Below are 25,098 nucleotides of genomic sequence, written 5' to 3'. Positions count from 1 at the left end.
GTGTGTGTGTGTGTGTGTGTGTGTGTAAATGAGCCTGCGCAACGTGACAGAGTAACAGAATCACAGAGTTGGAAGGGACCCTGGAGGTCTTCTAGTCCAACCCACTGCTCAAGCAGGAGACTCTATATCATTTCAGACTTTTTCTTTAAAACTTCCAGTGTTGGAGCACCCAAAACTTCCTTCGGGAGGCAAGTTGTTCCACTGATGAATTGCTCTTACTTCTAGGAAATTTCTCCTTAGTTCTAGAGTTTCCATCCATTGTTTCTTGTCCTGCTTGCTGATGTTTCTCCTTCAAGCTTCATCCCCTCTACAAACTCTCTCTCTCTCTCTTTCTCTCTAGCTTCTGCTCAGCCACCCATCTGTGATTTTTTTTTTACCTCAGCATCTACAACTGGTTGATATAGTTTCCAGGTCTGTCTGTCTGTCTGTCTGTCTCTCTCTCTCTCTCTCTCTCTCTCTCTCTCTCTCTCTCTCTCTCCTTCTCCTTCTCTCCCTTTCTCCCTCCCTCTCTCCCTTATTCTCCCAGCGTTCTCACTGTTAGGAAATTTCTCCTTAGTTGTAGGTTGCTTCTCTCCCTGATGAGTTTCCCTTCATTGTTTCTTGTTTTGCTTTCATCTCAGTAGCTGATGTTCCTTCTTCAAATTTCATCCCCTCTACAAACCTTCTTCCCTCCCTCTCTCCCTCTCTCTTTCTCTCTCTCTCTCTCTCTCTCTCTCTCCCTCCCTCGTCCTCACTGTCAGGAAATTTCTCCTTAGTTCTAGATGGCTTCTCTCCTTGAGGAGTTTCCATCCTTTGGTTCTTGTCCTGCCTTCAGGTGCTCAGGGGAATAGATATGCAATAGAATCAGACTGGACTTGAATCAGTTTGACTTGAATTCCGTGTTCTTGGGTGGTGGGATGTTTGGGGTACGTGACCTATTCTGCATCAAATCAGGCAAAGCGTTAGAACCACTTTATAATATCTTGGCATACTTGGAGTATTGCATCCAGTTTTGGTCGCCATGAAAGAAAAAAAGATATTGAGATTCTGGAAAGAGTGCAGAGAAGAACCACAAAGATGATTAAGGGACCGGAGGCTAAAACTTATGAAAAATGGTTGCAGGAATTGGATAAGTCTAGCTTAAGGAAAAGAAAGACTAGGGGTGACACGAGAGCAGTCTTCCAATATCTGAGGGGGTGCCGTAAGGAAGAAGGGTTCAACTCTCTCCTCAAGCAGGAATCCTATTCCATTTTAGACAAGCGGTTGTCCAGTGTCTTCTTAAAAACCTCCAGGGATGGAGCATCCATAGTGTCTGGAAGCAAGTCGTTCTACTGATTAATTGTCCTCACTGTTAGGAAGTTTCTCCTTAATTCCAGGTTGCTTTTCTCTTTGATTAGTTTCCATCTGTTGCTTCTTGTCCTGCCTTCAGGGGCTTCATAGAATAGCTTGACTCCCACTTCTTTGGGGCAGGCCCTTAGATATTAGAACATTGCTCTCCTGTCTCCCCTGGTCCTTCTCTTCTCTTCACTAGACTAGCCAGGCCCAGTTCCTGCAACCGTTCATCGTATGTTTTAGTCTCTAGTCCCCTCATCAATCCTGGTTCCTCTTCTCTGCATTTTTTCTAGAGTCTCAACCTCTTTTTTTATAGCGGGGTAACTAAAACTGGATGCAGTACTCTAGGTGTGGTCTTACTAAGGCTTTATAAAGCAGTGCTAACACTTCACTTCAGCTTTGCCCATCCACGCTGGGACTTCTGCAAGGAGGTCAAAAAAATCAAGACAGGAATGCAATCTTGAAGAGAATATAGAAATGGAATAATAAAATAGAATATAGAAATAAAAATAGAATAGAATAGAATAGAATAGAATAGAATAGAATAGAATAGAATAGAATAGAATATAGAAATAGAATAGAATAGTAAAATGGAATACAATAAAATAGAGTAGAATATAGAAATAGAAATCGAAGAGAATAAGAATAGGATAGGATAGAATAAAATAGAATAGAATAGAATAGAATAGAATAGAATAAAATAGAATAGAATAGAATAGAATAGAATAGAATAGAATAGAATAGAATAGAATAGAATATAGAAATAGAATAGAATATAGAAATTGAAGAGAATAAGAATAATAGGATAGGATAGGTTAGGATAGAATAAAATAGAATATAGAATTAGAATAGAATATAGAAATAGAAATATAGAAATAGAAATATAGAAATAGAAATAGAAATAGAAATAGAAGAGAATAAGAATAATAGGATAGGATAGGGTAGGGTAGGGTAGAATAAAATAGAATATAATAGAATATAGAATTAGAATTAGAATATAGAAATATAGAATATAGAAATAGAATAGAACAGAATAAAAGAGTACAATAACTTTATTGTCACTTTGAATGTACATTGATTGGCATACATTAAAGTAAAATTTCATTGCCTACAGTTCTCAAAGGGTCACCCACCTGCAATATACACTACGTGAACATGACAAAATAAATAAACAAATACAAAATTATGTGTATATACCCACATATATGACACCGAGAAACAACACAATCTACCGTAGTTTGGATGTATACAATACACGTACGTGGCGAGAAAAACGAATCTTGCAAGTTTAACTGGGTTATTTTCCTCTCCATCCCTCCAAACCCCTTTAAAGTCTCCAAAGATTTGGTGCACCTGCTGGACCCAAAGCCTCTTGTCCCATCGTTAATTCAGTGCTTAGACAGGTGGGCGGATAAAACTGAGCTTCTGAAAGTGCCCTGTTGAGTCTCTGCCTCTGTGGAAACTTTGCTGGCATCGTCTTTTAACAGTTCCCATTAAATAGGCAGAAGCTGCCCCATGGAGGGGCAGATTAACAGATGAACAGAGTCTGAAGGGAACTTGTAGGTCATCTAGTCCAACCCCCCACCCAAGCAGGAGACCCTACACCATTTCTGACAGATGGGCAGTCCAGTCTTTTCTTGAAAGCCTCCAGGGATGAAGCTCCCACAACTTCTGAAGGAAACCTCTGCTCCATCAGTTGATCGTTCTCGCTATCAGAAAATTTCTCCTTATTTCCAGGGTGAATCTCTCCTCATTCAGTTTCCATCCATTGTTTCTTGTCTGGCCTTCGGGTGCTTTGGAAAATAGCTTGACCCCCCTCCCTCCTCTCTGTGGCAGCCCCTCAAATATTGGAAGACTGCTATCCTGTCTCCCCTGGTCCTTCGCTCCACTAGACTAGCCAGGCTCAGTTCTTGTAACCATTCATTGTATGTTTTATCCTCTGGTCCCCTCATCATCCTGGTTGCTCTTCTATGCACTTCTTTTTAGAGTCTCAACATCTCTTTTTATAAGTGTGGTGACCAAAACTGGATGCAGTACTCTAGGTGTGGCCTTACTAAGGCTTTACAGCATATTGATCTTGATTGTATCCCTCTATTAATGCAGTTTAGGATTGCATTAGCTTTTTTTGCTGCTGCCGCACACTGCTGGCTCATATTTTGCTGGTTTTGCACTAAGACTCCACGATCTGTTAAAATAGAGTAGAGTAGAATAAAATAACAGAGTTGAAAGGGACCTTCGAGATCTTCTAGTCGAACTCCCTGCTTAGGCAGAAAAATCCCTCTCACAGATACTGCTATTAAGCCTGGTTTCACCCAGTCTGTATGTGTACTTTTGGTTTTTCTTGCCTAAGTGTAAATCTTGACTTTTCTCTACACTGAGGAGGTTGTGAGAACCAGGCCACAGGAAATGCATGGTATTGTTTGAAGCCCCCCTTCCAACAGCAGGAGAAATATTAAAAAGATGTAAAAAAAAGATTTTTTAAAAAGAGACAGACTTGGTTATAGCATCATCAAAGTGGCCATTTTGTGTTTTCTTTTGACAAATCTGCAGCACACGATCACCCTGTATGCTCAAAAACATCTCCTCCACATCACCCTTTCTCTCCCTTTGGATCAGCAGTATATAAAACTACCGGAAACATTTTAGTGCAGTTATTATAGGATTTTCAGGAACAAAACTCCGCATTGGTGACAGGAAAGGCATCCTGCCCTTAAAACACTCTGCTAGCTCAATTCAATTGCCCAGACTCCACCCCGCAGTCGTTAAAAGATGATGATTTTAGGTTTTTTAGGAAATTGTCTGTTCTCTCTTGAAAACTCGACTTGAGGGCTTTGAGATCAAGATATCAATGAGAGGATATATAAAACAAAAGAAAGCATTACGTTTAATTTCCCATGTGGTGGAAGAGACATAGGAGGAAAAAGGGAGGCAGATGAGGCAAATCACTTTACATTTGCCTTCTCTCGCAGGCTGCGGCTTGACTCGCTTACTCGAGCTGAGCATCTCTTGGCTCACTTTCTCCTAATGCAGGACCAGAAAAGCCCAGCATTGTAGCAAAATTCAGAAAAGGACTTTTCTGTCATTTTTTTTTTCCAGCCCCAAATATCCCTGGCTGAATTTCTTGGCTCTGTCAGGGGGATTCAGTAGATCTGTTCGGAAAAAAGCCCGTTTGATATATTCTTTCCCCCCCTTCATTTAATTAATTAAAAAGATCTATCAATAGCCACGCACGACCCTGCCCCTCCTAAAGCCCGTTTTAATAGTGTCGACCTATTAAATCAGCTTAATCTAGAAATCCAGCCTCAGACAGTCTAATCTGGACCCTGGCGTGTGCTTTGATCTTTCCTAATCTCCTTGTGTATCGAGACTTTAATGCTTTGTGATCCCTAATCAGGTTTGGTCTTATCTCATTTGCACATATGCATATTTTAAGCAGCTTTCTGCTTAGCAGGCAACACACCCCTGTCTCCATCTGCAAATGCGGCCTGGCAGCCAGTTTCCAGGGCCTTATTCCCCCAACCTGGCACCGACCTAAAGAAGGGCTAAAATGGACACATTTAAAAAGAAAGAAAAAGCAAAGTCTGTGTTTCTCTCAGGGAAGGAATGGCTCCTGGGGAATTCTGGGAGTTGAAGTCCACACCTCATAAAAGTGCCCAGGGTTGAAAAATGTGGGTTTAATGTTGTCAAAAAAGGTTGCATCCATCTTTCTTTCTTTCTTTCTTTCTCTCTCTCTCTCTCTCTCTCTCTCTCTCTCTCTCTCTCTCTCTCTCTCTCTCTTTCTTTCTTTCTTTCTTTTTGTCTGTTCAGAATTTGCTAGGAAGAAATTTGGGGTTAAGCCCGCTTTAAAGTAGTCAAAAAAGATCGCAAGTTTCTTTTTTCGTGTCTGTTCAGAGTGTACTAGGAAGAAATCCTGCCATGGTCAGCTTTTATCCAGGCAGTCCTCGCCTTATGACTGCGACCTACGACCAAAGTTTCTCTGCCTAACTCGACATGTTTGTTAAGGGAGCTCTGCACCTTTTGACGGCTTTTCCTGCCGCTGTTGTTAAGTGAATCGCCGCGGTTGTTAGCTTAATAACATGGTTGCGAAGTGAATGTGGTTCTACCCGGGCGTTTTACCCCATTGTGTGACCTTTCTTGCTGCCATTGCTTAGTGAATCTCTGCAGTTCTTAAGTCAGTAATCCGGTCGTTAAGTGAATCTGGCTTCCCTGTTGACTTTGCTTGTCAGAAGGTCGCAAAAGGGGATATCGCCTGACTCCAGGAGATGGTGAATTCTAGTTCCACCTTAGGCCTGAAAGCCAGCTGGGTGACTTGGGGCCAATCACCAGGAGATGGTGAGTTCTAGTCCCGCCTTAGATACAAAATTAAATAAATAAACAAACCATCTGTTTCATCATTTTTATTCTACCTTGGAGAAGAGGGCAATGCTGATATACAGAGCGCAGGAGATGGGGGAGAGGTTTTCCCAGGGCCTTTTAGGTCTGGGGGGGGTGGGGGTGCGTGGGGGGGGGTGTCTCTTGGAGAGCTGGCCATCTGGTCTTCGAAGGAGTTACTCCTCGTACAAACCTTTCGGCTGGGGAAGAAAGGAAGAAAAGTGAGAAAGGATGGAAGGAAACGATTGAGTTGGGTTAGCGTTGTGGGCAGGAATGTGGAAAGGGCTAGGGTTAGAGTTGGAGTAGGGGTAGGGGAAGGGGTAGGGGTAGGAGAAGGATTATGGCTAAAGTTAGGAGTAGGGCTAAGATTAGGGGTAAGGTTAAAGTTAGGGGTAGGGGTAGAGGTAAGATAGGGCAAGATAGGGGTAAGGGTAGAGTTAGGGTAGGAGTAGACTAGGGTTAAGGCTACAGGTAGAGTAAGGAGTAAAGGTTAGAGGCAGAAGTAGGATTAAGGAAGGTGTAGAGTCAGGTGTAGGAGTAGAAGTAAAAGCAGGGCTAAAGTTAGGGGTAGGGTTAAAGTTAGAGGTAAGGGTAGGATTAAGGTAAGGGTAGGGGTAGAATTAGGGGTAGGAGTACAAGTAGGGTTAAGTTTAGGGGTAGGGTAGGAGTAGAGTTAAGGTTAGAGGTAGTAGGGTTAAGGAAGGGGTAGGGACAGAGTTAGGGGTAGGAGTAGGAGTAAAAATAGAGTTAAGGTTAGGTGTAGGAGTAGGGTTAAAGTAGGGGCAAAGTTAGGGGTAGGAGTAAGAGTAGGATTAGGGGTAGGGTTAAAGGTAGGGATTGGGGATAGGCTTAGGAGTAGAGTTAGGAGTAGAGTTAAGCTAGGCTTAGGAATAGGAGTAGCGATAGAATTTGGGCTAGGGTTAGTCTTAAGGGTAGGTCCTTACCTTCACCCCAATGTCACGACTTTTGGCCCTCAGCTTGTTGACCTGGGACTCTGCGATGTCCGCCCTCTCCTCGGCTTCGTCCAACTCATGCTGGACCTTCCGGAATTTGCCCAAGTTGCTGTTGGCTTGCTCCTCCTGAGGAGAACCGAGAAGGGATGCGTTGAAAATTACGGAGAACTGTCGCCTCCGAGGAGCTCCCGCTACTACGTGTTTCTCCAGACAAATCGGGATCCAATCCCCATTCAAAACGTCTGTCACGTGACAGGTAGTCCTTGACCGTTTGCTTAAAAGCCGTTTGAAGTCACAAAGGTGCCGGGGGGGGGGAAAGCGATTTTCAACCAGTCCTCACACTTACGACCAGTCCTCACACTTATGACCACCACATGATTTTTTTTGATTTTTTTTTTATTCGGGTCCTTGGCTATTGACATACAGCATATTTACAGCTGTCTATATAAGCGCTTCCAATATGATTTTGGGTTAAAAATTCCTCGATGTACAAGCATTTGTTTAATGACCGACGTTACAGCTGGGCTGAAAAAAAGTGACTTTTCTCCCATTTACAACTCTGCACGTTGTGGACGTGATTGTCGCACCCACAATATCTGAAAAAGCTTGCGGGGGCTTCATCACTTGGAGGTTTTTAAGGAGAAATTGGACAGTCCGTTGTCCGAAATGTTAGAGGGTCTCCTGCTTGAGCAGGGGGCTGGACTAGAAGACCTCCAAGGTCCCTTCCAGCTCTGTTCTGATTCGTATTGCCTCGGTGTCCCCCGTATCACATGATCACAATTTGGGTATTTGGCAAATAGGCAGGTATTTACAAATGTGATCATCATTTAATCAACAGGGAAAGCCAGACTCACTTAATGACCATGTGGTTGGCTTAAAAGATCAAAAAAATCCGGCGCGACTCACTTAATGACCTTGTCGCAAAGAGATCGTAAGTCGAGGACAATGGACTAATGTTGAGGAGCTGAGAGAGAAGGTTTGGGTGAGGGTCCTGATAGGTCACCACGATTGAGGTAACCGTTGATATTCAGAGATGGGAAAGGATGGTGAAATTCTCCATCCTGAGATGGGCTAAATAAACTAGGGTGAGTGATAAACCAGGATAGTCTGAAGAAGGACAGAAAGATGGATGCTACTTACCGCCTCCTCGGCTTGCCTCTTGTAAGCCTTCACCTTCAACTGGAGCTTGTCAACCAGGTCTTGCAGACGGATCAGATTCTTGCGATCCTCCTCGGTCTAGGAACCGGAAGAGAACAAGATGGAGAGATGATGGTTTGTTTGACTGCAGCAAAAAGTTGGTTTATATCACCGAATTTAAGTAAGATCACCTCTTAGGTCGCGTCACGAGCTCTTAATTATTTGGGAAGCATTTGCGAAATTGAAAAAAAAATGGCATTTTTTTAAAAAGGAAATCCTTCTCTAAACCATGGTTACATTCTAGCCTAGATGAGGTTCCGAATCTACAGTATTGTTTCTCACCGTTGGGTACCTTAAGGTGGGTGGACTTCAATTGATTGGCTGGGGAATTCTGGGAGTTGAAGTCCACCCGTTGTAAAGTACCCAAGGTTGAGGAAACGCTATTCTAGAGTATTCTGGAATTCTGGGAGTTGAAGTCCCCCCGTCTTAAAGTACCCAAAGTTGAGGAAACTCAATTCTAGAGTATTTTTTTTGCCTCATGGAATTTGTTTCGGATGTACAAAAGGGTTATGTTTTATAAGATTTTGGGAGGAAATGGGGTTCAATCCATCCAACCAACCCCAAATTCCTCATCCCACCCATTTTAGAAGAGTGCCTCAAAAGCTTTGTTGAAGTCACCACAATCGATCCATCCAGCCACACAAAACCTTCCGAATCCGGGTTGTCCCGGTCAGGTTAACCTGCATCTCCTCACCTGGTAGGTGAGCTCCTTGATGCGTCTCTCACACTTGCGCATCCCTTTGACGTTCTCCGCGCTGCGTTTCTGCTCCCCTTCCAGCTCATTCTCCAGTTCTCGCACTCGGGCCTCCAGTTTCTGAAGCTGCTTCTTGCCGCCCTTGAGGGCCAGCTGCTCCGCTTCGTCCAGACGCATCTGGAGGTCCTTGATGGTCTGCTCCATGTTCTTCTTCATCCTCTCCAGGTGGGCGCTGGTGTCCTGCTCCTTCTTCAGCTCCTCCGCCATCATGGCCGCCTGCCCCGTTCAAGAGGACGAGAGAAAAAGATGTCCGCCAGGCTTCACTCTTTGCGTTAATTGGGAAATCAGTCCTAAATACACATTCTAATTATTCATGTCAACATCACAGGTCCTCTTTTGATGCTCGTGGTGGACCAGAGCAAAGGGCGACCTGGAGATGTGTCTCATTTCAGTCTTATTACTCATTGTGGTTAAGTGAATCAAGCTCCTCAGTCATCATGGACACCTGCCCCATTCAAGAGGACAATAGAGAAACATGTCCGCCAGATAGAAGGAGGAGACTTTGGGTTGGGAAGACCTCTCATATCTTTACTCCTTCCAAGAATTTATCCTAGCCTCCTTATTAATGTGAAGATTACGATTGGGGTCCTCCTTTTGACCCAGGATGGCTCTGTCCTCCAGTGGGATGGTGGACCCAAGCAAAGGAGAACCTGTTCATCTTCATTTAATGACCCCCATAATCCCTTGTGGGGTGGAATCTGGGCAACTGAACGGAGCCGAGTGTTTACTGGCCGGATGCCCTTCCTGTCCCCAATGCGGAGTTTTGTTCAGCAGATATATTCTCATTGTGCCCAGAGACAGAAAAATCTGCCTCTACCTAGGATCGAACTCACAGCCTCCTGATCGTGAGACGGGAGTTTTACCTCTAGGCCACCGCACCACTCCAAAGGAGAACCTATTGATGTGTCTCAATTCATGGACTTCGGATTGTTACAGAGAAGAGGGGAGATCCTGCCTCACAAGACGCTCCATGGTCAGCCTTGCTTTCTTTTTTACACATAACTTTTGTCCTCTTCCTTCCTCACAGGATCTTCTAAACCAGCTTTATGGTGTAAGGAAGAGAAGTGGGCTGGAGGGTAATGTGTGGAAGAGGGACAGCAGAGCCCCTTTCCTCAGTGGTAGAAGTGAATTCCATCTTTTTAGCTTTTGTTTTTCCACAAAGAAAGCAAAGATTTTATCTGAAGGTCATAAACTATTCTTGGACATTAAAGGAAGGGCTGCCTTGGGAGTTGATCTCAAGACAGGACCGACAATCCTTCCTGAATTAACAATAGCTATCAAAGAAAGCATGACATTAATTTAGAAATAATAAATCCCTGTGCACAATGAAGACATCTGTTCCAAATCAACCGCTCCTGTTTCTGTTATCTGATACCAGGTTGGGTTTGCAAGCGTTGAAGTGACCAGGAGATGGCAGTAAAGAGAGACAGAAATCTCCCTTTTGCTGCCATCTGCTGGTCACTTGGATAGTTTCAGCCCAGAAACAATGCTTTCTAAATAGCCTCTTGTTGGAATTAGTGCTTGCTTGGAAAGATAGACGTGCTGAAAGTTTCACTTACATCTGTGATGGCTTTCTTAGCCTTCTCTTCAGCATTTCTGCACTCCTGAATGGCATCTTCCACCTCTGTTTGCAGCTGGGAAAGGTCAGACTCCATCTTCTTTTTCTGGTTGATAAGGCTGGTATTCTGCGGAGAGGAGGAAGGGAGAAGGAAGGAAAGAGAGAAGAAGAGAAGGAAAGAAGGAAGGAGAAGGAAGGAAACAAGGAAGAAAGGAAGGAGGGGAGGAGAGAAGGAGGGAGGAAGTAAAGAGAGAAAGAAAGGAGGGAGGGAGGGAGGAAAGAAGGAAAGAAGGAAAGAAACAAAGGAAAGAAGGAGAAGTAGAGGGAGAAGTAGGAGAGTAGGGCGGAGGAGAGGAGAGAAAGAGAGAAAAAGAAAGGAAGAGAAGAAAAGAGAGGAGAGGGGAGAGAGAAAAAGAAAGGGAGAAAAAGGGGAGAGGAGAAGAGAGAAAAAGAAAGGAAGAAGAGAAGAAAAGGGAGAGGAGAGGAGAGGAGGAGCAGAGAAGAGAAGATAAAAAGAAAGGAAGAAGTTAAAAAGGAAAGGAGAAGAGAAAGAAAAAGAAAGGGAGAAGTTAAAAGGGAGAGGAGGAAAAGAAAAGAGAGAGAAAGGAAGGGAGAAGTTAAGAAGAAAGGAGAGGAGAAGAGAAGAGAAAAAAAGAAAGGAAGAAGTTAAGAGAAGAAAAGAGAAGAATTCAACAGATGTTTTTAATTTCTGGAATGTAAGATAGTGGAAATAATTTCATGAAAGCAGGACTCTCTTGGCTGCTCACAGCCCCTGAGGCTGAGTTTGTTTCTTGGCTTTCGGTTCCCCCTTACCTGGGTGTGAAGGAGCTGGACTCTTTCACTGGTTTCAATGAGTTCCTGTTCCGCCAGTTTCCGGGCCCGCTCCGTCTGCTCCACCATGGCCCGCAACTCCTCCAGCTCAGCCTGGAGCAGGTTGTTCCTTCGCTCTACGATGGCAATGTTTTCCTTCAGGTCTTCATTGGCCCGGACTGCGTCGTCCAGCTGTATGTGAGTGTCCTAGAAAAAGGAGAAGGACAGGTGGAGTGAGCAAAGGAAAAGCTGAAATGGAGTCATGCTGGAGATGGATGAATGGAAGGAAGGAAGGAAGGAAGGAAGGAAGGAAGGAAGGAAGGAAGGAAGGAAGGAAGGAAGGAAGGAAGGATGGAAGGAAGGTGGATGAATGGATGGAAGGAAGGAAGGAAGGGAAAAAAAGAAGGGAGAGAGATGGGAGGAGGGGAGGGTGGAAGGGAGGGAGGAAAGTAGAGAGGAAGGAAGGAAGGAGAAGAGGAGAGAGAAAGAGAGGAAAAAAGGAAAGGAGGAAGGAAGGAGAAGAGGAAAGGAAGGAAGTAACTGAGAAGATAGGAAAGAAAGCAAGAAAGCTGCGAATCACAAAGAATCATTGTGTGATGCAAGGGAGAAAGTAAAGAAGGGAGGGAGGAAGGAAAGAAAGAAAGAAGGAAAAGAAGGGATGGATGGAAAGAGGAGGGAGGGAGGGAAGAAAAAAGGAAGGAAGATGGAAGGAAGGAAGTGAGGGAGGGAAGGAAAGGAAGGAAGGAAGGAGGGAGGAAGGGGGGAAAGAAGTGAGGGAGGAAAGGAGAGGAAGGAAGGAAGGAAGGAAGGAAGGAAGGAAGGAAGGAAGGAAGGAAGGAAGGAAGGTCCTCCTCCAGACCAACATCCAGGCTGTACCTTCAGGTAGCCTTGCAAAGATTTCACTTGCTTCTGGGCTTCGGCTGCTATGCGGTTGGCATGGCTGAGCTGGATCTCCATCTCGTTGAGGTAAGCCCTCCATCTTCTTCTTGACCCTCAGGGCCTCGTTGCGGCTGCGGGTCTCGGCATCCAGGGAAGCTTGGAGCGAGTCCACCGTCCTCAGGTGATTCCGCTTGGCCTGCTCCATCTCCTCGTCCTTCTCGGCCAGCTTGCGCTCGATTTCGGCCTTGATCTGGTTGAACTCCAGCTGAGCTCGGAGGATCTTGCCTTCCTCGTGTTCCAGAGAGGCCTTTAGGTTTCAGGAAAGGTTGGACAGGAGAGAGAGAGAGAAGAAGACAGCAGAGAGAATCCTTAGATCCTGGGTAGCCAACATGGTGACCGTGATACCGACAGAAACTCGGGATAGCAATGTGTCGCCTCCAGAAAGCTCCGTCTCTTCCGGATCATCGTGGCTGCCATTTTGTGAGAAGGCAATTCTATCACAGCGGCAATTCTATCTCCATCGACCAAGTTCTCGAAGTTTCCAGTGCCCCCAAATATTGCCACCCCTATTTCCAATGAAGAAACTAAAATTCAAGTAGTCCTCCACTTACAACATTTCATTTAGTGACCATTCCAAATTACAACAGCACTGGAAAAAATGAAGCGTGACCGTTTTTCACACTTACGACTGTTGCAACGTCCCCATCTTCACGCGATCAAAATTCAGACACTCGGCAACTAAGTTGTATTTATGACAATTGCAATATCCCAGGGTCACGTGACTGATCTCCCTTTAGCGACCTTCCACAAACCAAAGTCAATGGGGAAGCCAGGTTTACTTCGCGATTTGTGGCTAACTTAACAACCTGTAGCGATTCACTTAACAACTGTGGCAAGAAAGATTGTAAAATGGGGTCAAACTCACTTAACAACGGGCTCACTTAGCAACATAAATTTTGGGCTCAATTTTGGCCATAACTTGAGGACTGCCTGTATCCTATGAATGGAACTCAGTCCCCACACAGATGGAGCTATCTATGGTATGGTAATTTTTTTAATAACATAAACACCATTGTTTAATCCTGGTTAAGTTTCCAGTCCTTGACTATCGATCAATCAGGATAGAGCTGGAAGGGACCTTGGAGGTCACTTCCTATTTCTGAAGGCAAGAAGAAATGGCATCTAGAAAGCACCATGTTGTTTTGGCCGCCATGTTGAGTTCTTTACCCACATTCTGAAGGTCCTCCTGAAGCCTGGGAGGAACTCAACAGAAAACAAAATGGTGGAGAACCTGAGTTGAGGGCGCTGGTTTTTCACAGCCAAGAGGACTTCTCACCTCAGCTTCTTCAAGAGCGGACTGCAGCTCCATCTTCTCAGCCTCCAGACTCTTCCGTGCCTTCTCAAGTTCATGGATGGTTTTGCCGGTGCTTCCGAGCTGCTCGGTGAGATCTGAAATCTCCTCTGTATGAAAAAGAGAAGAAAATGTTGGAAGCAGAACCTAGAAATAAGGGGGCTCTGAACGTGAAGGACGCCAACCCACCTTGCAAGTTCTTGTTCTCCCTCTTGATGGTCTCCAGATGTTCCAGAGATTCCTCATAGGCGTTCTTCAGCTTGAAGAGCTCCGTGCTGAGAGACCTGGCTTCTTTCTGAGATGACTCCAGCTCGGTTTGGGACTCCTCATACTTCTGCTTCCACTCTGACAAGATCTGGGGAGGAGAGAAGAGGAGGAGGAGGAAGAGGAGGAGGAAGAAAGGAAGGAAGAAGTAGAATCAGAAGAATGAAAAGGAGGAGGAGGAGGAGGAGAAGAAGAGGAGAAGGAGGAGGAAGGAGGAGGAGAAGGAGGAGGAGGACAAGAAGAATAAAAAGAATGAGGAGGAGAAGAAAGAAGAGGAGGAGGAAGGAAGGAAGGAAGGAAGAAGAAGAATCAGAAGAATGAAAAGAAGGAGGAGGATGAAATGGAGAGGAGGAGGAGGAAGGAGAAGGATCAGAAGAATAAAAAGAATGAGGAGGAAGAGAAAGAAGAGGAGGAGGAAGGAAGGAAGAAGTAGAATCAGAAGAATGAAAAGAAGGAGAAAGAGGAGGAAGGAGGAGGAAGAGGAGGAGGAGGAGGACAAGAAGAATAAAAAGAATGAGGAGGAGGAGAAAGAAGAGGAGGAGGAAGGAAGAAGTAGAATCAGAAGAATGAAAAGAAGGAGGAGGAGGAAGAGGAAGCAAGAGGAGGAGGAGGAGGAGGAGGAGGACAAGAAGAAGTAAGTTAAGTTGATCGTTGTGATACCTGGAAGAGTTGCTAGCCATGGTCCTAGATTTGTAGGTTCTAAACACCTTGGAGACACATGTGGTCACTTGGATGCAATTAGAATGTGAAAAATTCCAGAGTGGACTATCCAAAGTCATGTGACGGTGGGGTTGGAGGAGGGATCATTGGAACATCGGATCTGGGTCGCAAGTCCTTTTTCTGGGGTTGGTTGTAACTTTGAATAGTTGTTAAATGACCATTCGTAAGTTGAGGACCATCTGAATACAGGTAGTCCTTGATTTACAACAGTTCATTTAGGGACCATTTGAAGTAACAAGAGCTCTGAAAAAATTGACTGATGAACGTTTTTCACGTTGTGGCATCCCTTGACCAAAATTCAGATGCTTGGCAAGTGGTTTTCAATTGTGGTCGTACATCGAGGACAACCTGTGGTCCCGTCTCCTCCCCGAAGAGTTGGAGAATTCCCACATCATAAGATTCCCCCACCCAGAATGCTCTGCTCTTTTTCTCCCATGCTCCCCAACATACTTTGTCAAAGTTCCTTTGCTTCTTGTCCAGGGCAGCTGCGGCCGCGTTCGAGCGCTCCACATCCACCATCAGATCTTCAATCTCGTTCTGCAGGCGGTGTTTGGTCTTCTCCAGCGACGAACACTTGGCGTTTACCGCCTCCACGGCTTCCTCCGCCTCCTGCAGCCGCTGAGCCAGCTTCTTCCTGATTAGGTGAGAAGACGTCCCAATGAGTCGGCCCCACCCTCAAAGCTATGAAGACGTCATCCGGGATGGGACACCCAGGTTAAACTGGGAGGTAAGTTCAGGGGTAGGATTCAGCTCGTTCGGGCTGGTTCGGACGAACCGGGTGTTAAATTTACATCTGGTTTGCTGAACTGGTAGTTGAACCGACCGGCTGGCCCCACCCACCCCGCCTCAACTCTCCCAGGAATCTCCACGCGGCCTGTTTTGGATGAAGGTAAGTGCAAGGTCTGCGTGGACACTCTGGGAGGGCGAAAAACAGCCGAATTGGAAGTTCTGGAAGTCCAGAAACGGGCTTGTTCCGGAGCCCAGAGGAGCCCATTTTCACCCTCCCAGAGGCCCGAGGGAAGCCTCCACACCGAGGAAGGCGAAAAAACAGCCCTCCTGGAAGTTCTGGTAGGCCACACCCACTATGGCCACGCCCACCCAGTAACTGGGGCGAGAACTGGTTGTTGGGATTTTTGAATCCCGCCCTTGGGATTCAAATTCCACCGTTTTAGCATGTATGGGTCAACTCAAAACTAACCAGCTTCTGAGGGAAAGTGAAAGTGAGGAAGGAAGGATGGGGTGGAAGGAAGCCATCTTGGATGTAGAGGGACAAAATGAGTTGGAGAGGGACGAGGAGGAAAATCAGGATGAGGAGAAGACCACTCAGGTGAGGGTTCTTCTCAGGGGACATGGATGAAGGTGATAGAGGCACTCACTTGGCCTCCTCCAGCTCCTCCGTTCTCTGGATAGCATCGGTTTCATACTTGGTTCTCCACTGGGCCACCTCAGAGTTGGCCTTGGAGAGTGAACGCTGGAGCTCAGCTTTGGCCTCTGTTTCTTCCTCATACTGTTCCCTCAGAAGGTCACAGTCGTGGCGGGCGGACTGCAGCGCGTGGGCCAAAGCATTCTTGGCCTAGAGGTGGAGAAAAATGGACATGCAATGTCAGTGTCCTGTCCTTGGCCTAGCTAGCTCCATCTCCCTCGTGACCCTCAGCCTCCGTGTGTCCCCTGCCTTCGCTTCTTCCTCAAGTTGCCTCTTCAGATCTTCTAACTGTTGGGTATATGTCAACTTCCCTCGAGTCAGCTGGCTGATCAAAGCTTCCTTCTCATCCAACTGGCGGGACAATTCACCTGGAATAAAAAAACAAGGATGATCGAAGGTCTCACCAGAAGATTTGGTCAGTGGTGGAAGTTGGTTACAGGTAGGTAGTCCTCATGTTAGGCCCATAAGGGAGCCTGCCTATCATTGGTCACTGCTCTATAAAAAGATGTTGAGACTCTGCAAAGAGTGCAAAGAAGAGCAACTAGGAGGATGAGGGGATTGGAGACTAAGGCACATGAAGAACGGTTGCAGGAACTGGGCCTGGCTAGTCTAGTGAAGAGAAGGACCAGGGGAGACAGGATAGCTGTCTTCCAATATTTGAGGGGCTGCCCCAGAGAGAAGGAAGGGGTCAAGCTATTTTCCAAAGGACCTGAAGGCCAGACAAGGAATAATGGATGGACGCTGATCCAGGAGAGATTCAACCTGGAAATAAGGAGACATTTTCTGAAAGTGAGAACAATCAACCCATGGAACAGAAGTTGCCTTCGGAAGTTATGGGAGCCTCATCCCTGGAGGCTTTCAAGAAGAGACTGGGCTGCCTGCCATCTGTCAGAAATTCTGCAGGGTCTCCTGTTTGGGCGGGGGGTTGGATTAGATGACCTAACAAGGTCCCTTACAACTAGATTACAGATTATCACTGTAATCTATAATCTATCATGGTGGAAACTTGTAATGATCACAAGACAGGTTGGTCTCATCGCTGACTTGATTTTTTTTTGCAGCGGTTGTTAAGAGAAACACTGGTCGTTAAGTGAATCCGTGGCATTAAGCGAACCTCATGGTCATTAAGTGGATCAATGGCTTGGTATGAGACGGTTTCGCCAAAATCTGAAAGCAAATGCCAAGTTTGGGTGGAAATTGTTATAAAACATGCCCACAGGATTGTGGGGTGGTGAAAATGACCGCAAATGGATCATGGTTGTTGAGTGACCACCGGGGTGAAAGTGACCATTAGAACTTCAAACCCAGGTTGGTGGTGTCTTTCAGAACGTTGAATGGTTGCCAAACAACTGTACTAGCTGTATTCAGACAAGTTATTCCTCAGGTTTAGTATCTTCAAAAGAGATCGTGAAAATGTGTTGGTCAAAGTAGATAATTTTGGAAAAAGAAGACCAAGAGAACAATTGGACTTCTTAAGGAGAAGGGTGTAGAGTTCTCCCGTTGCTTACCATTCTCAGTTTGGAGCTTGGCTCGCTGCGTGGTGAGGTCATGGACCATACGCTGAGACTCTTCAGACTTGGCCCGGTACTCGTTCATTTGGTCTTCAAAAGTCCGGCACATCTTCTCCAGGTTGCCCTAGATTTCCAGAAGGAGAAGACATGGTGAAAAAACTAGAGAAATAGCAATAGACTTATACAACGCTTCACAGTGCTTTACAGTCCTCTCTAAGCGGTTTACAGAGTCAGCCTCTTGCCCCCAATAACCTGGGTCCTCATTTTAACAACCTCGGAAGGATGGAAGGCGAGCCAACCTTGAGCCTGGTGAGATTCGATCTGCCAAATTGCAGGCAGCGGCAGTCAACAGTAGCCTGCAGTACTCAACCCTAACCACTGCGCCACGCAGAAACAGATTTAAATAAGGGAAGGAAGGAAGGAAGGAAGGAAGGAAGGAAGGAAGGAAGGAAGGAAGGAAGGAAGGAAGGAAGGAAGGAAGGAAGGAAGGAAGGAAGAAGGGATGGATGGGTAGATGATAGGTAGATTGATTGGATGGATGGGTGGATGGATGGATGGAAAGATGGATGAATGGGTTGATGGATGGATGGATGGATGGATGGATGGATGGAAGGAAGGGTGGGTGGGTGGATAGAAGGAAGGAAGGAACAAAGAAAGGATGGATGGATAGATAGAAAGATATATGAGAGGATGGATGAATGGTTGGTTGGTTGGATGGATGGATGGATGGATGGATGGATGGATGGATGGATGGATGGATGGAAGGAAAGAAGGAAGGATGGATGGGTGGATGGATGGATGGAAAGATGGATGAATGGGTTGATGGATGGATGGATGGATGGATGGATGGATGGATGGATGGATGGAAGGAAGGGTGGGTGGGTGGGTGGATAGAAGGAAGGAAGGAACAAAGAAAGGATGGAAGGATAGATAGAAAGATATATGAGAGATGGATGAATGGTTGGTTGGATGGATGGATGGATGGAAGGAAAGAAGGAAGGATGGATGGGTGGATGGATGGATGGAAAGATGGATGAATGGGTTGATGGATGGATGGATGGAAGGAAGGGTGGGTGGGTGGATAGAAGGAAGGAAGGAACAAAGAAAGGATGGATGGATAGATAGAAAGATATATGAGAGGATGGATGAATGGTTGGTTGGTTGGATGGATGGATGGATGGAAGGAAGGGTGGGTGGGTGGATAGAAGGAAGGAAGGAACAAAGAAAGGATGGATGGATAGATAGAAAGATATATGAGAGGATGGATGAATGGTTGGTTGGTTGGATGGATGGATGGATGGATGGATGGATGGATGGATGGATGGATGGAAGGAAAGAAGGATGGATGGATGGATGGATGGATGGATGGATGGAAAGATGGATGAATGGGTTGATGGATGGATGGATGGATGGATGGATGGATGGATGGAAGGGTGGGTGGGTGGGTGGATAGAAGGAAGGAAGGAACAAAGAAAGGATGGATGGATAGATAGAAAGATATATGAGAGGATGGATGAATGGTTGGTTGGATGGATGGATGGATGGATGGATGGATGGATGGATGGATGGAAAGAAGGAAGGATGGATGGGTGGATGGATGGATGGAAAGATGGATGAATGGGTTGATGGATGGATGGATGGATGGATGGATGGAAGGAAGGGTGGGTGGGTGGGTGGATAGAAGGAAGGAAGGAACAAAGAAAGGATGGATGGATAGATAGAAAGATATATGAGAGATGGATGAATGGTTGGTTGGATGGATGGATGGATGGAAGGAAAGAAGGAAGGATGGATGGGTGGATAGATGGATGGAAAGATGGATGAATGGGTTGATGGATGGATGGATGGAAGGAAGGGTGGGTGGGTGGGTGGATAGAAGGAAGGAAGGAACAAAGAAAGGATGGATGGATAGATAGAAAGATATATGAGAGGATGGATGAATGGTTGGTTGGATGGATGGATGGATGGATGGATGGAAGGAAGGGTGGGTGGGTGGATAGAAGGAAGGAAGGAACAAAGAAAGGATGGATGGATAGATAGAAAGATATATGAGAGGATGGATGAATGGTTGGTTGGATGGATGGATGGATGGATGGATGGATGGATGGATGGATGGAAGGAAAGAAGGAAGGATGGATGGATGGATGGATGGATGGATGGAAGGGTGGGTGGGTGGGTGGAAGGAAGGAAGAAAGAAAGGATGGATGGATAGATAGAAAGATATATGAGAGGATGGATGAATGGTTGGTTGGTTGGATGGATGGATGGATGGAAGGAAGGAAGGAAGGAAGGAAGGAAGGAAGGAAGGAAGGAAGGAAGGAAGGAAGGAAAGAAGGATGGATGGATGGATGGATGGACGGGTGGATGGAAAAACAAATCTTTTTGTCTTGACATATCCTATCGTCATTGCAAACATGGTGTGCTGGTTGAGGATGATGGAAGTTACCACCATGACATGCCATGACATATAAAAAAATAAATGAAGTACAATGAAATCACAAATTCAAGGAAATAGAAAACAGAAGGAAGGCTGAATAAAGTTCAAATGGTTAAGAACCAAAAAATTGAGAAGAAGATCCCATTCAGATGTAGGAACAATTCATGTTCTCCTCATCTTTTGGGCCCTTCCCCCTTTCCAAATTAATTGTTACTGTGAGTCCTGATCCACCCATCCCAAACTTGGGGAGCCCAACCTCGTCCACAAATCTGGATTTCACCCACCCACCCACTTCTAAGGGGCGGCTCCAATGAGGGTCCCACCATCTCTTCATTAAGGTCGGACCTTGGCCTTCAAGAGCTGCTCCATGTTGGAAGCCATGTCGTCTACTTCTAGCTTCAGCTCGCTCTTCTCCTTCTCTAGCTTCTGCTTCACCCGCTGCAGGTTGTCGATCTGCTCGCCCAGCTCCGCCACGGAATCCGCGTGCTTCTTGCGCAAGGTGGCCGCCGTGGCCTCGTGCTGCAGCGTGGCCTCTTCCAAGTCGCGTCGCATCTTCTGGAACTCGGCCTCGCGCTTCTTGTTCAGCTCAATCTGCACCGAGGTGGCCCCTCCAGCCTCCTCCAGGCGCTCGCTGATCTCTTCCAGCTCTCGTGAAAGGTCCGAGCGCTGTTTTTCCACCTTGGCGCGGGCTGTGCGCTCCGCTTCTAATTCTTCCTCCAGTTCCTCGATCCGTGCCTGTGTCAGGGAGAAGAAGGCCACGAATCAGAGGTGGCATTCAGCCAGTTTGGGCCGGTTCTGGAGAACCGGTAGCGGAAATTTTGAGTAGTTTGGGGAACTGGCAAATACCACCTCTAACTGGCCCTGCCCCCATCTATTCTCCGCTTCCTGAATCCAAGCTGATCGGCTCGGTCTTCTTTTGTTGCCCTACCCAGGAGAACGGAGCTGGAAAGCAGGTTAGTCAGGTGGAGAGGGATGGACTTTGCAGTATCCTTCCCCTGCCATGCCCACCAAATCACGCCCACTAAGCCACACCCACAGAACCAGTAGTAAAAAAAACTGAATAGCACCACTGCCATGAATGGGTCGAAAAGTGGACTTAATCTGAACTAATTTAGATTCCTAATTAATCTGACATCTCCAGATGGCCAAACACAACCCCAAGATCCTAAAAGTTTCTAGAGAAAGACATTGGAAACACACAAAAAAAATGTCTTGGGAGGACCAATGATTTAGGTAGAACCCAACTAGATTCGATGTTCTCAACTATTTCAGTCCATGAGAACATTATGGATTTTGTATCATGGCTATTGATTAGTGAAACCAAGAGTGGTACCAGGGAGAATGTTGGTACTTGTGGAAAGACACCATGTTGGACATTCTAGACCATGTCCAACAAATGCTGTTTTCTAGTTTTGATCTGGATCTTTTTTTGGTTTTTTTTGAGAAACCACACCAACGTAGAATTGGACTTTGTACCTGTAACTCTTTGAGTTTCTTCTGTAACTGGGCAGCTAAGGATTGCTCATCTTCGATTCTAGCATTCAAGGCACTCAACTCAAAATCTTTCCTGTGGATCAGGAAGGAGAACCAGGTTGGATCCAGCGGTAAAGAGGTGGACAGCAGCGTGCACCTCCATAACTAGGTATTAGAAGGATGAGGCACCTACTTTTTCAGCTTTTCATCAAGTTGTTGCTTGTCGTTCTCCAAATCCATGATGCTTTCTTGGGCCAACTTCAAGTCTCCTTCCAGCTTCCTCTTGGCCCTCTCAAGGTCCATGCGGATCTTCTTCTCCTGTTCCAAGGAGCCTTCCAGCTGTCAGGCAAAGAAAAACCAAATCAGCTAGGTCAATTCTGTAGGGATTGGACTAGAAGAACTTTGACGAGCCTTCCAGCCCCGTGGTTCTATGTTCTACGTTCTAGCATCCTCTCACCAGGAAATTTTCTCCAGGAAAACATGAAACAGGCAAAATTTCTGGCACCCCATGTCTGGTGTACTTACATCATCCACCTGTTGTTCCAGTTTGACCTTGGCTTTGGTCAACGTGTTGACCTTGTCTTCTTCAGCTTGAAGGTCATCCAGAGCTTGCTGGTGGGCCTCTTGAAGAGCCTTCTTCTCTTTGGTTAGCTTGACGATGATCTCATCCAAACCAGCCATTTCTTCGGTGAGGTTCTTCACCTGTGGTCACATCATAATATAGGGTCAACTTGTAAAACATTCCTATGCAGGTTTCCAAGTTGCCATAAGAAAGAAGAGGGGTGAGGAAAAACCCTGAAGGAGCATACGGGAAATGAACTCAGAAGCACATTCCAAGCTTATCTCACAAAGATTGTAACTGTGGCTACCGGCTATTCTGGGCCCAAAAATCCTCTATTGGAGAGCATGATTGATGACACCGAGCCATGAACGTTTCTGTTGGACAATCTGAATTTTGATAAATCCAGAGGGGTGGGGGGAAACAGGGTCAAAGGTGATTATAAATTACATATCTCAGAGTAGGCTTCATACAGGTCATAACAGTATGCTGCTCTTAATAAATCCTTTGACGTTTTTTGAAGTTTGGCTCGAGGTTCATGATTTAATTAGGGCGATCTCTGGAATCCTGACAGTAAGCTGTCATCAGCTGCCTGTAGCTATCAAAATTCAAACCTTGGCGGACCCCTGAAGATCTGGCGACTTAGTTACCCAAGTCACATCTAACAGTGGAGGTTTCAGATCAGTGGATTGTGTTTCTCACAATCCACAACTCTTTAAGGAAGAAGGAAACCTTGTTACTTTGCTGCTTAAATCCAAGGCGTTAAAGTTGGTTAAGTGTCTTTTGTTCATCAGCTGGAATAAATAATACTGTGTCAGGCAACTAATGGACGAACATGATGTAGGGCAGCTATTTGTGCACGTGTGTGCACACACGCTTGCAGATATTCCTAATTGTGGGATCTTTGGTGCTCTCTAAGCTTGGTTGTTTTCCCCACAGACATTTCATGATCCAACTAGGTAACATCATCAGCACTAGAAGGGAGGTGGGTTTGCTCTCTTTATAAAGAGAGCAAGCTACCTCCCTTCTACCACTGATGATGTTCTCTAATTGGGTCATGAAATGTCTGGAGGAAAATAAGCAAGCTTAGAAAATATTAGGAAAATAACCAAGCTCTTCCTCCTCTCCACAAACCCATTCCCTTCTAGCACTGATGAAATTGTCTAGTTGGGTAATGAAGCGTCTACAAGGAAAAGAACCAAGCTCAGAGAGCACCGAGGACCCCACATTCCTCCTCTTCCTCTCCTCCTTCTTCTTCCACATCTTCCCCACCAAGATCAATATTTCCATGAATGATGGCCCCAACCAATATTTCTGATATCCCTTGGCTACCTAACAGATTTCAGATTCCATGCCACGTCAAATCCATTCTTACCTTGTTCTCCGTGGCATGCTTCTCCTTCTCCACCTTGGCCAAAGTCAACTCCAGGTCATCAATATCTTTCTTGAGTTCAGAACATTCATCTTCCAGCTTCCGCTTCTTGGCAGTCAGTTCGGCGTTCATCTCCTCTTCGTCTTCAAGACGTTCGGTCATCTCTTTCACCTTGGCTTCCAATTGGATCTTGTTCTTGATCAACTGGTCGCAACGTTCCTCAGCATCTGCAAGATTGTCTTGCTCCTAAAGAGGGAAGAAAGAGAGATGGACAATTGACTCACACCTGAGTATGGAATTTCTCAACCTTGGCCACTTTAAGACGAGCGGAATTCTATGCTGGCTGGAGAATCCTGGGAGTTGAAGTCCACCAAAGTGGCTAAAGTTGAGAAACGTTGCCTTAGTGCTTTGATGGTCATGTGGAGTCAACATTGTTCTTAACTGAACATGACCAACCTAGGCATGAGGAGTTACTTACTGCCTGAACTTGCAACTGTAGGTCATTCTTCTCCTGCAGTAAGGACACCATCTTCTCCTCCAGCTCCTTCCGACGGGCTTCCGACTTCTCCAAGGCCTCTTTCAACTTGGCCAACTCGTCCTTCATAGCCACCAACTCTTTCTCTGTCTCCGCGCTCTTCAGCAAAGGTTTGATCTTGAAGTACAGCTTCATCCAGGGCCAGTTCTTCACCACCATGAAAGCCCGGATGTTGTACTGGATCACCAGCAGAGATTCCCTGCAAAATAAGTAGAGGAGAGAACCATCAGGCTAAAGGATCACGGACCTCGGTTTCATAGGCTTTCCCGCGCTCTCATGATGTTACCTAGTGTGGTAACGAGACGTCTGCAAGAAAACAACCAAGTTTGGAGAACCTCAAGAACCCAATCATTCAAGCTGAGCTGCAGATCTTCTCAAGTCGGAGAACTTCTCTGTTCCATAAACATTACGGAAGTCTGATTGAGGCAGACAAGAATCTATTTCATACATTCAGATCTGGGATATACCTCTTTCTTCTGATAAATCTGGAAGCTACTTCAAAATACGGAGTAGCTTCCTTATCCTTGTGTCTCCTCAGTTGGGAAGAGCCAGAAATTGGTGGACCAAGCCCTCCCTTCATCCATTCACGTTCTCCAAATCATGATGAAGCCACCACAATGAGGAACTAAGGCAGGGCTGGGCTGCTATTTGGTTCACCCTGGTTCTAGTGAACTGGTGGCAAACCGGTAGCTAATTTTATGGCCGGTTCGGCGAACTGACAAATCCCACCCCTGGTTGGCCCTGCCCATGCTACCTCTCCAGCGCATTTTGGATCCCAGGTAAGTACAGGGCCTGCATGGAGGCTCCGGGAGGGCAAAAAACAGGCCTCCTGGAAGTTCAAGAAGGCTGGAAATGGCCGCATTTCCAGTCTCCAGGGGGCCTCTGGGGCCCGGGGAGGCCATTTTGCACCCTCCTGAAGGCTCAAGAAAACACTATGGAGACGGGAAGGGTGAAAAACAGGAGAAGTTCCAGAAGGCCAGCCTGGCCGCCAGAAAGCCTCAGGAGTCTGGGGAGGCCATTTTGCACCCTCCCGGAGGCTCAAGAAAACACAAAGGAGCCTGGAAGGGTGAAAAACAGGCCTCTCAGATGTTCTAGAAGCCTCCGGAGTCTGGGGAGGCCGTTTTCGCCCTCCCAGTGGCTCGAGGAAAACATCCGGAGCTCAGGGAGAGCGAAAATGCCCCCCTCGTGGTGCAGGAGGCTGATTAGGCCACACCCACTATGGCCATGCCCACCCAGCAGCTGGGCGTGATTGCTAACATTTTTGAAGTCCACCCCTGAACCCAGCCCACAACAGCAGAAGTGGATCTGTGTTTGAACCAAGAGGAGTGAGGGGACCCAGGGATAGTCACAGGAGGTCTTTGCGGAGAGTTAACCGCCCAAAAAGGACCTCCTTCAGAGGAAAGAACCACACCAGGAAGGACCACCGATGGACTTACTTCCGTTCCATGATCTTCCTGAATTCTATCCTGGCCAGCACACCACGGGATTGGGCTTGGATGCGAGTGATGATCCGGGAGAGACGTTCATCTCTCATTTCCTCCAACAGTCCCAGGAGACCAGCTTTGAAGAACACCTGGAGGGAAGCAGATTAGAAACACAGAACATTCAACTAGAACCTAA

At 46.2% G+C, this 25,098-nt stretch overlaps 1 protein-coding gene across 1 annotated transcript in view; it reads right to left on the bottom strand.

The window, feature by feature from the left end:
* Positions 1 to 5,693: 5,693 nt before the first annotated feature.
* The window catches only part of LOC113448734 (myosin-7), a 51,135-nt gene continuing 31,730 nt past the window's right edge, over positions 5,694 to 25,098 (bottom strand). The window contains 21 exon segments of the mRNA XM_087918188.1: positions 5,694 to 5,882; positions 6,627 to 6,761; positions 7,776 to 7,871; positions 8,527 to 8,802; positions 10,146 to 10,271; positions 10,958 to 11,161; positions 11,831 to 11,923; positions 11,925 to 12,140; positions 13,170 to 13,294; positions 13,374 to 13,539; positions 14,619 to 14,802; positions 15,545 to 15,741; positions 15,841 to 15,959; positions 17,100 to 17,226; positions 19,885 to 20,274; positions 21,016 to 21,106; positions 21,206 to 21,351; positions 21,538 to 21,714; positions 22,947 to 23,189; positions 23,422 to 23,677; positions 24,915 to 25,051. Coding sequence (XP_087774314.1) covers positions 5,859 to 5,882; positions 6,627 to 6,761; positions 7,776 to 7,871; positions 8,527 to 8,802; positions 10,146 to 10,271; positions 10,958 to 11,161; positions 11,831 to 11,923; positions 11,925 to 12,140; positions 13,170 to 13,294; positions 13,374 to 13,539; positions 14,619 to 14,802; positions 15,545 to 15,741; positions 15,841 to 15,959; positions 17,100 to 17,226; positions 19,885 to 20,274; positions 21,016 to 21,106; positions 21,206 to 21,351; positions 21,538 to 21,714; positions 22,947 to 23,189; positions 23,422 to 23,677; positions 24,915 to 25,051 — 3,528 coding nt within the window. The 3' untranslated portion in view covers positions 5,694 to 5,858.

Source organism: Pseudonaja textilis, chromosome Z (genome assembly GCF_049901715.1).
Source record: "Pseudonaja textilis isolate UNSWEBS1 chromosome Z, rPseTex1.2, whole genome shotgun sequence".
NCBI lineage: Eukaryota > Metazoa > Chordata > Lepidosauria > Squamata > Elapidae > Pseudonaja > Pseudonaja textilis.
The sequence above is the reverse complement of the archived record's forward strand: the minus strand, read 5'-3'. Positions and strand labels throughout refer to the sequence as shown.